General features: G+C 35.4%; 1 protein-coding gene across 1 annotated transcript in view; it reads right to left on the minus strand.

Moving 5' to 3' along the window:
• Positions 1-16334, minus strand: part of UPF2 (UPF2 regulator of nonsense mediated mRNA decay) — a 94401-nt gene that overhangs the window by 20978 nt on the left and 57089 nt on the right. Inside the window, exons 12-16 of the mRNA XM_068986999.1 lie at positions 14329-14514; positions 12288-12491; positions 11306-11581; positions 8782-8965; positions 3542-3681 (exon numbers count right to left, since the gene is read on the minus strand). Of these exons, the coding sequence (XP_068843100.1) occupies positions 3542-3681; positions 8782-8965; positions 11306-11581; positions 12288-12491; positions 14329-14514 (990 nt within the window). The remainder of the gene's footprint in view (positions 1-3541; positions 3682-8781; positions 8966-11305; positions 11582-12287; positions 12492-14328; positions 14515-16334) is intronic.

The following is a 16334-nucleotide window of genomic DNA, read 5'->3' on the forward strand; positions in this document are numbered from 1 at the left end:
GCATTGGAGAAGGAAATGGCAACCCATTCCAGTGTTCTTGCCTGGAGAATCCCAGGGACGGGGGAGCCTGGTAGGCTACCGTCTATGGGGTCACACAGAGTCAGACACGACTGAAGTGACTTAGCAGCAGCAGCAGCAGCAGCAGCAGCTGGGAGATGGTGATGGACAAGGAAGCCTGGTGTGCTACAGTCCATGGGGTCGCAAAGAGTTGGACACGACTGAGCGACTGAACTGAACTGAACTGAGGTGTTAAGAATAACTTCAAAAGGCCATCCGGAGCTTGGAAGAGTTGTGGAACAAGATGGAAAAGAGAAGTACAACGTTTCTGTAGAGTTTCACTCTAGCCCTATTCTTTTCTCAGTCGAGGCATATATTTATAGAATATTCTACACATTGTCCTCACTACTTTATAATCAACCCATCTTCTCTCTCTAAAAATATTCTCCTATGTTTGGAGGATAGTCATGGGAAAGGGTGGTCCTGGGTGGGAGAGTAACAATTCCAATTCCATTTCTTAAATAAACCAACCATACTCCTTTCACATCTCCTCCCAGCCAAGACTCAGGAGTCATCCTGTTGAATTTTTTTTCCCATTTAGCAAATTCACATATATTATGTATAATATCCACTTTATAGCCAGAAAGAGTTTAAAATGATACAATTTTTAAAATTATAAAGTTCACTTTTTAAAAGCTGAAATGCATTTGGAGAAAATATCACAAGTATTCAAATGAGGAATCTATAGGAAAATGAGCTATTCTTTAATGTCACATTTACTGAGGATGTTTCATTTATTAGTTTCTTTATCAAATTAGTGCAAAATCCATAGACAGCCATAAGATTTAAAAATACGAAATGGAACATTAGTCTAAATATACAAAACACTTATTTCCTTTTGTTGTTATAAAATACTTAATAAGCCAATTTAAATTATATAATTGAATGTTTCTATGATCTCATTTTTTAGAAAAGCAATATAGCAATATCTATTTCATAGAAATGTATTATAGAAACATATTCCAGTTCTAAATTTTTATCAGCTTATTTATATCTACTTTAGGGGAGCTGTCAGGTTGGAAAGAGAAAGTGATGACAATACTGTACTGTTTAAAGTTTGCTAAGAGAGTAGATCTTAATAGTTCTCATTACAAGAAAAAAACATTTATAACTGTGAGGTGATGAATGTTAACTAAACTTATTATGGTAATCATTTCTGCCTTTCTCTCTCGTGCGCGATCTCTCTCTCTCTCTCCCTCTCTCTATATATATATATATATACCAAATCACTGTTGTATGTACACCTTGAACTAATGCAATGTTATTATCAACTATATCGCAATAAAACTGGGGGGAAAGTGGCAGCAAAATAACCCAATATAAAGATGTACTTCCACTGCCTATAAATGCTAGCCAAATTTAAAGTGAAAGTCCTTCAGTCAAGTCTGACTCTTTGCAACCCCATGGAGTATACAGTCCATGGAATTCTCTAAGCTAGAATACTGGAGTGGATAGCCTTTCCCTTCTCCAGGGGATCTTCCCAACCAAGGGATCGAACAAACCCAGGTCTCCCACACTGTAGGCGGATTCTTTTACCAGCTGAGCCACACAGGAAGCCCAGCCAATTTAAAAAGCCAAACAAACAAGCTGCCTTTTATACAATCATTCATTTTTAATAGCGAAGCTATCTGCTATGTAGTCAAATTAAACAAAATGTTCACTAATAGCTACAGACCCTCAGGGCTAATAGAAACAAAGACTTAGGGATTTTTACTTCTAACTATAGAAAACCTTAATTACTTTAAATTATGGGTCATTTAACTCACTCCAGTATACTTGCCTGAAGAATCCCATGGACAGAGGAGCCTGGAAGGCTATAATCCATAAGGTCGCAAAGAGTCGGACACAACTAAAGCAACTTAGCATGTATGCATGCATGGTCGTTTTTCTTTCATGCTAAATGAAGCTTTTAAAAAATCTAGTTTAGGGCTCCCCTGGTGGTCTAGTGGTTAAGAATGCACCTTGTAAGGCAAGGGACACCAATTTGATCCCTGGTCTGGGAAGATCCCACAAGATATGGAGCAACTAAGCCCAAGCACCGCAACAACGAAGCCTGTGCACACTAAAGCCAGCACTCAACAACAAGAGAAGCCATGATGAGAAGCCGTCGCACTGGAACCAGAGAACACCCCCCGCTCACCACAACTAGAGAAGCTCATGTGCAGCAATGAAGACGCAGCACAGTCAGAAATAACCCAGTTTATGAACCTATCTTATGAATGCCTTAAGTAATCTATACTCCTTTATACATTAAACAACTCATAACCTCTAAACATTTGCATTCTATTTACTATGAATCAAAACTTTAAAATTTAATAAATTCCATTTCCATAAAATACTGTATTGATTATAAGTATTGATTATACATTTATACTTTTTCAGTACTTAATTAAAATCACACTTCTAAATGATCACTCTCTCCTAAATGCTTTTAGCACCCAAGCACAAAAAGCCATGCACATGATGTCATATTATAAGCTTAAAAAGTGAAAAGGTCCTAATTTCATGGTATACATTTTATTCATCAGTATGTTATTGTAATTCTTACCTGACTTTCCATTTTCTTAACCTTCTAACTTAAATATATATTAATGTAGACAGAACAGCATAACAAACCCTTACTTACTCATTACCCAGCTGAACAATGATCAGCTAACCAGTCAGTTACAGTGTCTTCTACATCCCTAACTCACTGCCCAGTCTACTCCAAATGATGAACCCAGACACTCAGTCTTTCAGGTGGAATTTTTAAAACTTAAAGCAGGTTTAAAAGAAAAAAGTGGAAAGAATTAGAACTATTATGTTGAATCATATATAAAAATGACAGTTTGGTAGGTCCAAAATGGTAGAACAGTCATTTCATACGGTCTGGCCTAACAGACTTTTAACAACAAAGACAATGGTACATGATGATTTTCAGATTTCTTATACTATCAGATCTGGGGAAAACAAAGTTACTAGTATCTAGTCAGCAACTTCTTCATAAAACCCATAGGTTAAAAAGTCCACACTCAAAAATGAGATTAAGTTACAGAGCAGATCAAATAATTTTTTGTCTTCAAATTGCTTATTAAATAAAAATCCTAACCATACTGATGGTTAACATGTCATTATACTTTTACCTAAACTCACAGAAAGTATACCACCAAAAGTCAACCACAATGTAAATGACGGACTTAGGGTGATTATGACGTGTTGCTGTAGGTTCATCAATTATTAACAAATGTACCACTTTGGTGGGGGATGCTGACTGGGGGAGACTGTGTGAGTAGATAGGAGAAGGTGATATACAGGAAATCTTGCTATCTTCCCTTTAATTTTGCTGTGAACCTAAAACTGCTCTTTAAAAATGCTCTTAATAGTAATTTAAAAAAATCCTATCATCAGTATTTTCTTACTCATAAAAACCCCTCAATTAATCCAGCAGTTTTATAATAGACATAAACTACTAGTTACATTTACTGCTATAAATAAAAGTCATCACCTCTTCCTCTGGCTCATTCACTTCACTTTCATTTCCAGATTGTTCCTCTGTTTCAGCTCCTCCTTCTTCTTCTTCTTCATCTTCTTCAAGATTTTCTCCTTCTGTCATAGAATCTTTAGAGTCTTTGTCATTTACGAGGCCTTGAAGTGAGAAGAAAGTAGAAAAAGACTTTACAAAACAAGATAAAGGCAAAATTTCCAAAGTGAATATTATACCATTTAAAGTATATATGAAGATAACTCAACAGTCATGTTCTCAGTTCAGTAAATTAAGAACAGAATTTAAAGCTATTTTAAGAACCATTAAAAAAACTAAACAGTCCTTTATTTCAACAAAGGAGCACAGATATATTTCTTTAAAACTAGCAAAAAAATAAAACACAAAAAAACCCCACAATTATTTTTTTTACTTCCTCAGAGCTTCAGACTATCTGAGTCTCAGATGAACAAATGGCAGCCCATATAGTGCAGCTTTAGCCACACACAAGGCAACCAGTTACATATTTTATCAAATGGCATTTCAAGAATCTCTAAAAACTTAAAGATACAATAAAATTATACTGCTTTAATGCAGAAATCACATTTGACTCTTAATTTGAATATCTGCAAATTAAGACAGAGGAGGCAGATACACGGTGACACTTCTAACGTGTGTCATCACAGAGCTGTTTTTTCCTTCCTAACAGTGTGTTCCTCCAGAGGCAACGCCCTCGTGTGAATATGGGCCACCTCCCATGTTCATCCACATCTCACTGCCTAGTAAATTCTTCTTTATTATTATGTGAGTTCCAAACTACACTCTACTTTGAAGGTGCACATTCCACAGCCTCATATGATCTGACTTTTCCCCACAATTACAAGTCTTAATCAAGCCTTCTCCCGTAGTTGGGGCAGACTCTTCTGTATCATAAAGCATATTTCCTTGGGGTCCTGCTCATCAAATTGCTTCTCAATATAGAATATCTTTCAATATGCTCTTTTAAATTCTATACATTCTTCAAATTCAGTCTAAGTTTCCTTTCCTGAATAAACTCAATGAGTATTACTTTTCCTCCTACTTGTTCCTAAAGCTACTTGGAGAATTGATCATAGAATTGATAAAGCTACTTGGAGAACTGCATTTAAAGATACACCATGCAATGGTTTTTCTAATGATTTCAATAAATGTTATGTCACAGTATAAGGCCTTTGAGAACAAAAAACTTCTTTTATATATTCAAAACTTATTAGAGGCCATATATTGATAAATACACAGTAGGTGTTTAGTAAACCCTTGTTTATTCACAGAATCTTACACAATTAGAGCAGACAGAAACTTCAGTAATGATGGGATTTAGCCCTCTCTTTTATGAAGTATACTGGAGTCCAGAAAGTCTGAAAAACTAACACAATCAACAACAGCAAAAAATTACTCGTGTCTTAAGTCTGAGCAATTAACTAAGAACTGACAAAAACAGAGACTACAAAGTGATGAAAGCAGGTACAATCAAGTTCGGAAATTAAAAAGGTGAGGAGAGATGGATGAATCTGTGAGAGATCTATTTTGAAAAAATATAATAATACTGATTAAAAAAAAGCTGCTGTCTCTGATTGATACCACTGACTCACTATTTTATTCATGTATTTATTTGAACGGGAGCAAAATACTGGGCTTTTATGTGATCAAAGGCAAAAAATTAAAAATCAGGACCGTATAAACCTAAAAATATCACAGCACTGATAAACTGACATGACCTAATATATCATTCGGAGAAGGCAATGGCACCCCGCTCCAGTACTCTTGCCTGGAAAATCCCATGGATGGAGGAGCCTGGTAGGCTGTAGTCCGTGAGGTCGCTAAGAGTCAGACATGACTGAGCGACTTCACTTTCACTTTTCACTTTCATGCACTGGAGAAGGAAATGGCAACCCACTTCAGTGTTCTTGCCTGGAGAATCCCAGGGACAGAGGAGCCTGGTAGGCGGCTGTCTATGGGGTCGCACAGAGTCGGACACGACTGATGCAACTTAGCAGCAGCAGCAGCAATATATCATTACATCTTTTTTATAGCCACTTTAAAATATATGTCATGAGGAGAACTGTAATGGTAAGTACCTTTGTTTTGATAGCCATAATTTGTAAGGAAAATACTACTATTTCTAACACATTTTCATTTGCATTGCAAGTTAGTTTCCAAAGAAGTTTATAAACATATTTTGCATTTGCTAAGCTGGATAATAAACTCTTCAGTTGCTGACCTCTAGGACACACTCAGTCTAAAATAAGCAAGGCAGATAAAAATGCACATATAAAGGACATGGCATTAATAAAATGTAAAACCTAGAGAGTAAAATGTTTACAATATGGGTCAGAATGAAGTGTACTTGGACCAAAGTCAAATATTGTTCTCTTGAATGTGAGCTACTTTGGTGCCTCAGTTTTCCTGTTCTTGACAGAGAGTAATAATTGTAACACTCCCTCTCTTCCAAATGGTTTTTCATCCGTTATTTCTTTGTTCAACTAGACATGCTGAGCATTTCCCCCACACATCCAGTATGTCAGAAAGAGCAGTTTGAATTTTGGCTCAATCGGTTAACCCAGTGTTTTGATTTGGGCGTTACCTAACTCTTTGGTCAAGTATGAACAATACCTTCCACTTTAATTTTGGGAAACAGATAGTACTTAATAAAAATACCAACTCTTCCTGCCCTCACTTATTTGATTATGTTACGTTCATTCATCTATTGGGTGTTCTACTTTCATCAGTTTCCCTGTGCTCTTTATGTAAATAATGATACCTTGGCACAGGAGCTATTTTCACTTCGAACTTATTTTTTCATTGTACAAAAGTCTTAAAACCCAAATATGTCAACGTGTGCATGCTTTCCTGTATCATTTTAAAATTTAGGAAAATTAACACCTCTCCAAATATCTGATGATCAGATCTATTTTTAACTTTTTAAAAATAAATATTTAACTCTTTAATACATCTGGAGTTTGATGATATAAGATGTGGCTCTGTATCAATTTTCCTCCCAAATGCTCACCTGTTGCTCTTATCCTATTTTAAGACTCCTATTTCATCATACACTAAATTGTTTTATATTAAACTGGGATGACTTCTGGGCATTTTATTCTGCTAATTTTATTTCTAATTTATGAAATATACTCTTCTGTTGTATAAGCAATTTATTCATGACTTTTTTCATTTTTATTACCTCCATTTCTGTTCCTTATGATATAATCTACAACTTCCAAACCAGAGTTATATTACATTGCTTATTACCATGTTGGTTTTGTTCTTAAAAAGAGAATGTCATAGAGCTAGTAATTCTCTCTACCTTGAGAAAATCAAGATACACACAAAAATAACAACGTTATTTACAGTGATGCAAAATTAGCAATAACCCAAATGTCAAACAGAATTAATGCATTCACACAAAGGAAAATAAGACCGCTGTTTTAAAATTAAAGGTTTAGAAAAGTATTTTGTCAGAAAATTTCATAATACATTAGATAGAAAAAAGTCCAGTTATAAAACTGCAAACGTGAAAAAAATTTTAAACAGAACATGCATCAAAATGTTAATAACGTGATTATCTTTGCATACGAAATAACAGTGATTTTTGTTTTCTTGGCATTCTTCAAATTTTCTGTCATGAACATTTTTATTACTTTTAATAATATTAAAATGTTTTTTAAATATAAGAAAATTCTATTAAGTTAGCACTGGATTGCTATAAAATTAGAATGATAATAAATTTACAAGTGGTTGAAAACAAAAAACTACCAAAGGCAAGATGCTGTATCATCTTATGGTTTAGCAAGGAAACAGATTTAATATATACTTATTCATGTGTATCTTCTCTCTGATATTTAGACTCTAAAACAGAAGGGAAATGGGTCTACTTGAGGGCATAATGATCCTAGTTGACACCATCTTTAGAACTGCATTTGCAAATGATGGCCTATTTTTTTCCTTTCCACACTCTAAAGAAGGACAGATTCTTCAAAAGAAGCCTCAAGTTCTTTAATTCTTTGCTCTATAATGTATAAATCATACTGCTCTCTTTACTGCTACCAAACTGGGTATCCAATTAGTATTTCCTTATGCCCACTATACAGGGAGTGCCATTCATTCTTAAGTCTTTGGGTAACAAGACTATTTCAAAGCATATAAGTAAATGAAATAAACAAGTAGATAAACAATCTGCTTGAAATAATCACTGTATACAATTAGAAATCTGAAAAGGAAAAGAAAGTGGATTATTTGGGACAAAGTTAAACAATAAAAAGAACCACATGTGTCTTTATAGGTTGGTAAGTAGGAAAGTGAATAGTTACATAATCAGTAGCATCTTTAAAGCAATGCTCAGATAGATAATAGCAATCACATTCTTCAAAAAAGGGTTTGCCTTGGAGAAAGAAACCCTATTAATATGACGATGTAGTATGAAAAAAATAGTTTTAGAGGAAAAGAATCACCAGTGCCTTTGCCATGAAAGTGGTTTCTCGGATATGCAACATAGTAAATTTATACAATTATTACAATCGGTCATGGTAAGGATCTCCTAATAAAATGCTAAATTTGTAGGCTGAAATCATGTCACTTTGAAATGACTACAACATGCTAAGAACTATCAGCAAGCAAATCACACTGGAAAGGCCCCACCTTATTCCAATTACTTCCACTAGCAAGGCTAGTCAGCTTATCCAGTTCCTTACCAATTCTTCTTCCAGAACAATAGCTAAAGGACACTGAGACAGTAAAGAGACCAACTCTCCTGCAGCATGCTTCTCACATGTCCTCTAGTCTTTAGAGGGGGAGACAACTTCCTCAGTGACGAGGGTCTGAAATTCTGTAGGATAGTTTCGAACTTCTAATTGGCACTCCCTTTATAGTGTCAAGCCTGCTCTGTCTTAGGAAATAGTGTTTGTTGAAAATATATACCGTATATGAGATGCTTTAATCAAAAGTAGACTTTTAGCAACCAAAAACTATAAAATTCAGAGAGGCTGACAGGATTGTTTTTCCATCACCATCATTTGTTTCAAGTTTTACATGACTGTTTTCCTCTAATTTGGGATTTTTAATGAAGAAGTAAGCCACCCAGATCTTACCTAACACTATTATGTAACACTCAGCATCAAAAAATTAAAAGTATACAAAAAGTAAAAGCTAACTGGAAACATTATAAAGCAAATCCTAGAAACAATCTGCCAAATAGCATCTTTACCTTTTCTCTGTAATTAATTGCTTACCTAGTTTTATTAAGAATTCTCGTTCCAAGTCGTGTACCTGCCTGATGGATTCTTCCAGAGAATTACAGAGTTTGATCTTTGGTCTTAGCAGTTCTAGTGTGTCACTGATCATGTAATCTATGTCAATAGGAAATGGATGGTCTTTTGTCCAAACCTCCAAACTTTTCTTCCACCAAACATAACGCTGATAACAAATGAAAAATAAATTTAGCTATAAGAAATTAATAACAAAATATTTAAAATAATAATCTATATTGTGACTTCACCTAGTTCTAACAACGAAGCTAAAGAGTTGGACAAGACACCTACATTTTTATTAATGGTCAACAGCAACGATCATAACACATTTATTTCCCTCCATCTAGTCTGTTTCTAAGCCATTTGGTAACTTTAAATACACTCTTTTACTATATCTGTCGTAATCTTTTTTAAAAGCAAGGAAAAATTATAAATAAACACCAAATATATTTTCAGGTACTGAAACCAGGCAGAAACTCCATTCCCACATCCCAAAAAGGGCTTGAAAGTATTTAATTTTACAAAAACAACCAAACTTGAGGCCATGGTTTTGATACATGTTTCTCTATACTACTTGCTTTGATATTTTAAAGAGTCAAAGTATCTAAAGACAGGGTTACTGAATATATAAAAATCAGAAATCAACAAGCATTTATTGAACATCTACTGTGTATATGGCACTGTTCAGATATATTCCCTCTTGTATTCTAGCCTGGCTCCTTCCTTCTATTTTGTACCTGTAATTCTCAAGTTTAACTAAAAAGCACAACCCACAAATTTACTTGTATATAAACAGCCATTTCTCTGTTTGTTTAATCATCCTCTCCAATTTGTTCTGCTGCTGCTACTAAGTCACTTCAGTCATGCCCGAAACTCTATCTTTGCTATTCCAACTGTGGGAACTCAGAGCCTGTTAGACATACGGAATCTTATGACTCCCCCATCATAGGCCAGCTGAATCACAGCGTGTGCACTGTAAAATATCCTCAGGCAATGTGTGTGCACACTGAAGTTTAGAAGCACTGCTGCAGGGGATCTTTCTATCTGACTTCCAGTACATAAATGGACACTATTACAGGTAGCATACACTGACCACCTCTCCCAGGCCTCACCCACTTCTTACTTCCATGCTCTAAGTATATCCTTGCCACACAGTCCTGCTGTTAATCATGTGAATACTTTTGTCTCTTCCTACTTCTGAATATCTCTGAGTGGCTCTTTTCTGTCAGTGATGTCAGAGTGAGTGCAAAGAAGGATACTCTTCTCAAAGGAGCCCTGCTTTTGGGCACTGACAGTGACAGCTGACATTCCGCAGCAAAATTTGTTTTCAATACAGGCTGTCTCCAACTTAAGGCATTCCTTCCATGCAACAAGGAATCTGAGTCACAAATCTGCAACACCACCTCCCCATTGCTGGCTCATCAATTCAGAAAATAAGGGGGTAACAAGTTATCCTTTAGTGCAAAGGTACAGTGGTAGAGAAAGTTAAAAAACAGCTCTTCCCCAAAGAGTAGTTACTCCCACCTAAACCCAGCTACTATTTGGATGTATTTTTGATTCTTCAAGTTGTAGTTTTAAATTTATTTTCATCAATGGATAAATGAAAACAACTCTAACAATAGATTATATAGAAAGGAATGATCAAACAGAACTGAATGCTACCACTGGTACTTTATTTCAGTAACATCTGAAGAACTCAAGGAGCTAGCCCCCCTAACAGCACTTGTAACATTGCATTTAATGGGAAATAGTGACTGGATTCCAAACAACCAAGCTACAGGCTAACTTTTGGAACACAAACTGCAAAGAAGTTGTAGAAATGTCTCTGTATTTGTATCTGATTTAATTTACACTGTATTTGCTCTAAATCACAAGTTAACATAAGTAAAGACGTGGAAAGCACAACCCAAGAGTTTAACAAGAATGAATAAATATTTCTTGTAGTGTTAACGATGGGATTTTTTTTCTCTTTTAAAAAAATTTAGAAAGATGAATTTTAGATATAAAACCAGAACACAGATGAGTGAGAAGATTATCATCAAATGTAAAAACATTACACTTAATTCATGAGTTTCTGTACCAAATAAAAAAATAACCCATATACCAAATTTATAAACTGTACCAAAATAATTTCCCAAAGTAATGATTAATCACAAAACTTAAAATGCAATCAGAATGTTTATGATAGAACATATCATATATTTAAAATATCCAAAGCCTTACAAGAATAAATCTAATCTATGAAAATATCTTATACATAATATATGAATGCTAATTCTTCTCTAATGGTTTTTTCCTTGATTTTTTTTGGGGGGGGGGTGGTGCATGCTGCACTGTGTGGCTTGCAGGATCTTAGTTCCCCAACCAGAGATTGAATCTTGGTCTTCTGCAGTGAAAGTGTAGAGTCCTAACCACTGAATCACCAGGGAATTTCCACTGCTTTAATATTTTTGTAACACAAGCAATGCATTATATGATGGCCAACTGCATATCTTAATTTGTATACCTGAAAATACACAAGGAAGCAATCGAGTTTTCGTTTACTGGAACCTCTGTCAAAGTACTGGCCACAGGTATCCAAAATAGTGCACACCAGTCTAATCCTGAAAAGGTGCTCAGGAGGGTCCAGTGAACTTGGAGAGCCATCAGAGTTAACACCAAATGAAGTAAAAGAATAAAGAGTTCTAAAAATAACAGCCGATTCCACCATTCTGTAATTATAAAGTTCCCCCAAGAACTTGGCACTGCTGATACGTCTCTGATTAAATTTAGGTTGATTAACCTAAAGCAGGAAGAAAAAAAAAAAGCAGATTTCCATTAATGAACAGAAATGTGTTTGAGAAGAGCTAAAATCATCTCTGTCACTTGACAACATCACTCACTGAACAGAGAAAAACTAATGGGTTCTTTCCTTCTTTTCCAATAATAGGTGTCCTTTTTTATCTCTGCAGGAAATGTCTATCTTTAAAATGTTTTAGTAAATACAGCATGTTAAATATTAAATTTAATACTAAATTGTTAAATGAATTAATAGTTTATGAAAAAAGTTAAAATGTAATTCTCCCTATCAGCCCTCTATAACTTATTTTCTCTGTAATCCATAAATTTTAAGGAAACAAGCTTATAGAACAAGCTGCTTACAGAAATTCTTATCAAGTGAGTATCAATTCTCCTAATTAATAAATTTATGAGTTCCTATAACGAACTCTAAGAGTGACCTAGAAAGAATAAAAATTTACTATATTCTTCTAAAATAACCTCAATTGGATTGAGAAAAAGAGGCAAAAAATATTTTAGCATTAGCATGAGAGGAAACTAGAAAATCTGACACAAGTAGGGTTTATTAAGAAATCACTATTTCCAAAAGAGTAACAGTAAATGACATCATATGGGGAAAGGAAGGTTTTCAAATCCTTATTTTTCAATAATAGGATTTAAAAGCTGTCTAAATTGTCCACAGATTTCAATTTGGTGCAAATCTTTGTTACCTCCATTCCTAATCGAATATCTTCTAAAACTCCATCCACAACATGGATTCCAACATCTTCCTGGTAGAGCACTAGTCCTGCTAAGAGGTTGGCTACACAGTGAATGCTGTTGTATTTCACATTCCAGATGTTTATCATACAACAAATCACATAGTCTTTCACTTCCTGATCCTGCCAAGGCAACTTTCTCATCTGTCTCAAAACCTAAATGAAGAGAATTTTATTTAAATTACTAATATAAGCACAAAGTAGCCCAACATATCCAATAATACAGATATTTTATGACTGTACAGTCACAGAACTTTTGAAATGGAAAATACTTTAGAGGTTCCCTATCAGCCTCTTCATTTTAGAGTTAGGAAAAATAAGATTTTTCTAATTATTGGCAAAATATATTCACATTTTCCCTGTATCTTTCATAATATCCTCAAATTTCCTAGAGTTTCCAGGGTTTCAATCAAGCTAACAGTATACACTCATACTCAGGTCACTGCAAGAAATACCCAAGACTTAACAAAAATAACGTGTTCTTTTGTGCATCATTTGATGTAAATAATCTCAGACACTTCTTAATATAAATGAAAAATGTCCAATAAGGAAATAAACTAAAGATCAATTGGTTAAAAGACCACTTAAGTAGTAAGATGGGGACACAACATCAAGACTGACACAGTTTCCTTGCATGTAAAGCGGGGATGACACTTAGGGCATAAGTCTGCTCTAAGGTTTTGACAAGTTAAAGTGTGAGAAGTACACAGGAACATGCCTGGCACATTATAAGCACCCCATAGAAGTTAGCTATTACTTAAAAAAAAACTCTACTGGTAATGAGATCATCAGCAGAGCTCTACTTATCATCTAGTTCTTTCCACATTTATTCTGAAAGAAAATAGATACTGTTAGCAGCTTGTAAAGTAGTCCTTTTACCTCTACTCTATATCCACAATCCAGCTTTCAAGCACTAAGTATGTTCTTTTATCAGCTTCAATGGAAATGTTAATGTCATCTCAAATGCATAAACATTCCATACTTTTCAAACTTCTAGCCAATTCTAAAGCCCCTTCCAAGTCCTATTTTTTTAAACAACTACTGTCTCTGGCTCCCTGAAGCTGGTTTTGATGTTCAAAGTTGCACTATCATTCCTCACCACCTTCTACCCCAGCTACTTATAACACATGTATTATTCCTTGCCTCTTATCCATAGGTTTCCTCTGTCCAGAATTTGTCTTTTTTTTTCCTGAAAAGAAAAAAGTCCCATACCATGTTGTTTCAACTCTGTTGAGCTGACCAAGAAATGTTTATTAAACATGTCTTTTTTAGAAGTGAAGGTTCCAATGAGGTAACTATAATAATTAAAGCTAATAGGTCAGTGGTTCTTAATTTCTTCTGGAAATCAACCCCTGCTGAGAATCTAAAGAAAGCTATAGACCCTCTTCCAGGAAAATACAGTCAGGTCCAGAGATTTAAAATCATTAAATGTCAGAGGATCACAGGCCTCCAAAAACTTACTAAAGGTTAAGAACACTGGTACTGAAGCAAAATATTTAAAGGTAAATTCACTACAGAGTGTCAGAGACTAAGTAATTGTTTCAAATATACACAGCATCAACAGTAAATACGGAGAGAATTACCATTTTAATTAGGTTAGAAAGGAAACAACCTATGTCCCATAAACTAAGTATCATCACATAAATTCCCTCTAGTGATGACTTATATGGAATCAATCACTTCACTGCCAAGACTTTAATAGCTCTGCTTCAATTTCTCCATTTACAAGATTTGAACACTGCAAATTACTTACATTTCTTATCTATACTATGTAGGGCACTGAAGCAACTGATAAACTGAGTTGATTTAGGAAAACTGAAATATATGTCCTTGACCTAAAACAATCTGGTGTGGGCTACAAAGAAAGTGAACTGCATCAGTACAATTATCATTAGGATGAGAAAGAATTAATTTGGTTGAATGTTATTAATACACAAGCTCAGCACTACCACAAATCTCAAGTTGACTACTGTTCTATTTCATTAAAATTTACCTTCTCGGTGGTAACCTTGGAGAGATCTTTGTACAAAAGCTTCCGGACATATTCCTGAAGAGGAGGACGTTTCTTTTTCACTGTTTTTTCAGCTGGAGGTGGGTTGCAGTAGTAATATGCATTTTCCACCATTGTGACATATCTTGCATCGAGATGCATTGCTTGTTTCTTTCTCATCATTTGTTCCTAAAATGTATAAAGCTTAAATCAGTCAAAATACTTTCTTCTAAGGTTTCTTTGTTCCTAACTAAAGGTGCCCTTTCAGGGAAAAGGTTTCAAGATAAAGACCTAGAAAAGGGAAAAAAATAATTACTAGATATTTCTAAGAGTATACAAGCATACTAACTGCAAATTACTCCATAACTGCTTGGTCTTAGGCTTTCTCCAAAGAAATACTCAGAGAACTTTGCTACAAATTAAACTTCACTTAAAACTCTGCCAAACTACATGAACTTTACATAAAACAAGACTTACATATGAGTGACTGAAGTTAAGGGCTGAGACAAAAACAGAATAATTTTTTTATTCATAGAGCTTGGGCCATCCAATGTTGTACCAGGTAAATCTGACATATCTCTACAGACAAGAAAACTAAAAGCCTTCCAATGTCTTACAACTCGTCCAGTGACCTCAGCATCAGCTCAAGGAGGTTATTAAAACAGTCAATAATCATCTACTTCAGGCTTCTTAGCCTCATACTACTGACATTCTGGACTGGAAAGTTCTTTGTCTGGCAGGAATGGGAACTGTTCCATACACTGTGGGATGTTCTGTAGCAAGCTACACCTATACCCACCACATGCCAGTTGAGAACCACAGATGAACCAGTTGAAGATCTTCAAACAGCACTCCTAGTTCTTAAAACACCACTATAGTAAGAATTAAAATTACTGAGTTTACTCAGCCATTCATCAAACATTTTACTTGGCACTTGGCACTCTGCTGGAAGTCACCAATGAACAAGAGAGAGACGGTCTGTACCTTTGTGAAGCCTAAGAGTCTGCTGCAGGAAGACAGAACAAACAAGCCAACAAATAAACTAATCTTTTAAATATGAATTGTGATTAGTGTTATGAAAGAAAATAATGAGAGTAAGAAGAGCCCACTTTAGTCAGGATAGGTTAGGGACAGCCTCTCTGGGAAAGCGACACTGAAGTTTGTGCTCTGAAGGATGACAAATGTTGAGAGCAGCTGAGGCAGAAGCAATAGCCAGACAAGAGACAATGAGGCAACAGAAGGATCTGCTACAGGAACTAAATGCAGGCCAGCATGGTGCCGGAACCAAATGGCATGAGATCAGCTCTAAGTGGGGAGAGGTTCAGGGAGACCAGACTCTGCAGAAGTTGGTAGGAACAGGAGGTTGAAGCATGTGGAGGGAAGCGCGATGAGCCTTAAGAAGGTGTCTGGACTAGGGTGGCAGGGGGTGGCAGATGGAGGCAAGATTTCATGTTTTGGAAAGACAGTTGTGTCTGTTAAGTTCAGGAAGGGCCGGGGTTGCAGCAGGTTCATAAACTCATCACCTAATCAGTGCCCGGCCAGGTATGTATGGGAGGTTTGCAATTAATGTTTACTAATACACAAATTAATAAATGAATTAAAAAAAAAACATTCAAATCTTTCCCACTGTCTGTGTTTCTATACATGTAAAGCCATCACATACTGGGGAGAAGTGTGATATTCTTAAGTTCAGTTATGGGTATACCAAGGTTCACAACTGTTTCACTTGTCTATGAATCTGCTAAAGTACATGGGTTGTAGCCTAGCTCCTCTCCTGACATCTACTCTACAATCCGTGAATACTTATTTAATGCTGGCTCCTCCAGACAGAACAATTCCCTGTTGAACAGGGCTAGAGATAATGACCACTCCTTTTAGGTTCTTTGGACGAAACATCACTTATCATTTGTACATACATAACCCAGTATTTTCTTCTCTCTTTTGTATGTTTTTTTTTTAACTTTTTAAAATTGAGATATCATTAATTTACAATGTTGTGTTAGTTTTAA

This window comes from Capricornis sumatraensis, chromosome 15, assembly GCF_032405125.1.
Source record: "Capricornis sumatraensis isolate serow.1 chromosome 15, serow.2, whole genome shotgun sequence".
Taxonomy (NCBI): Eukaryota; Metazoa; Chordata; class Mammalia; order Artiodactyla; family Bovidae; genus Capricornis; species Capricornis sumatraensis.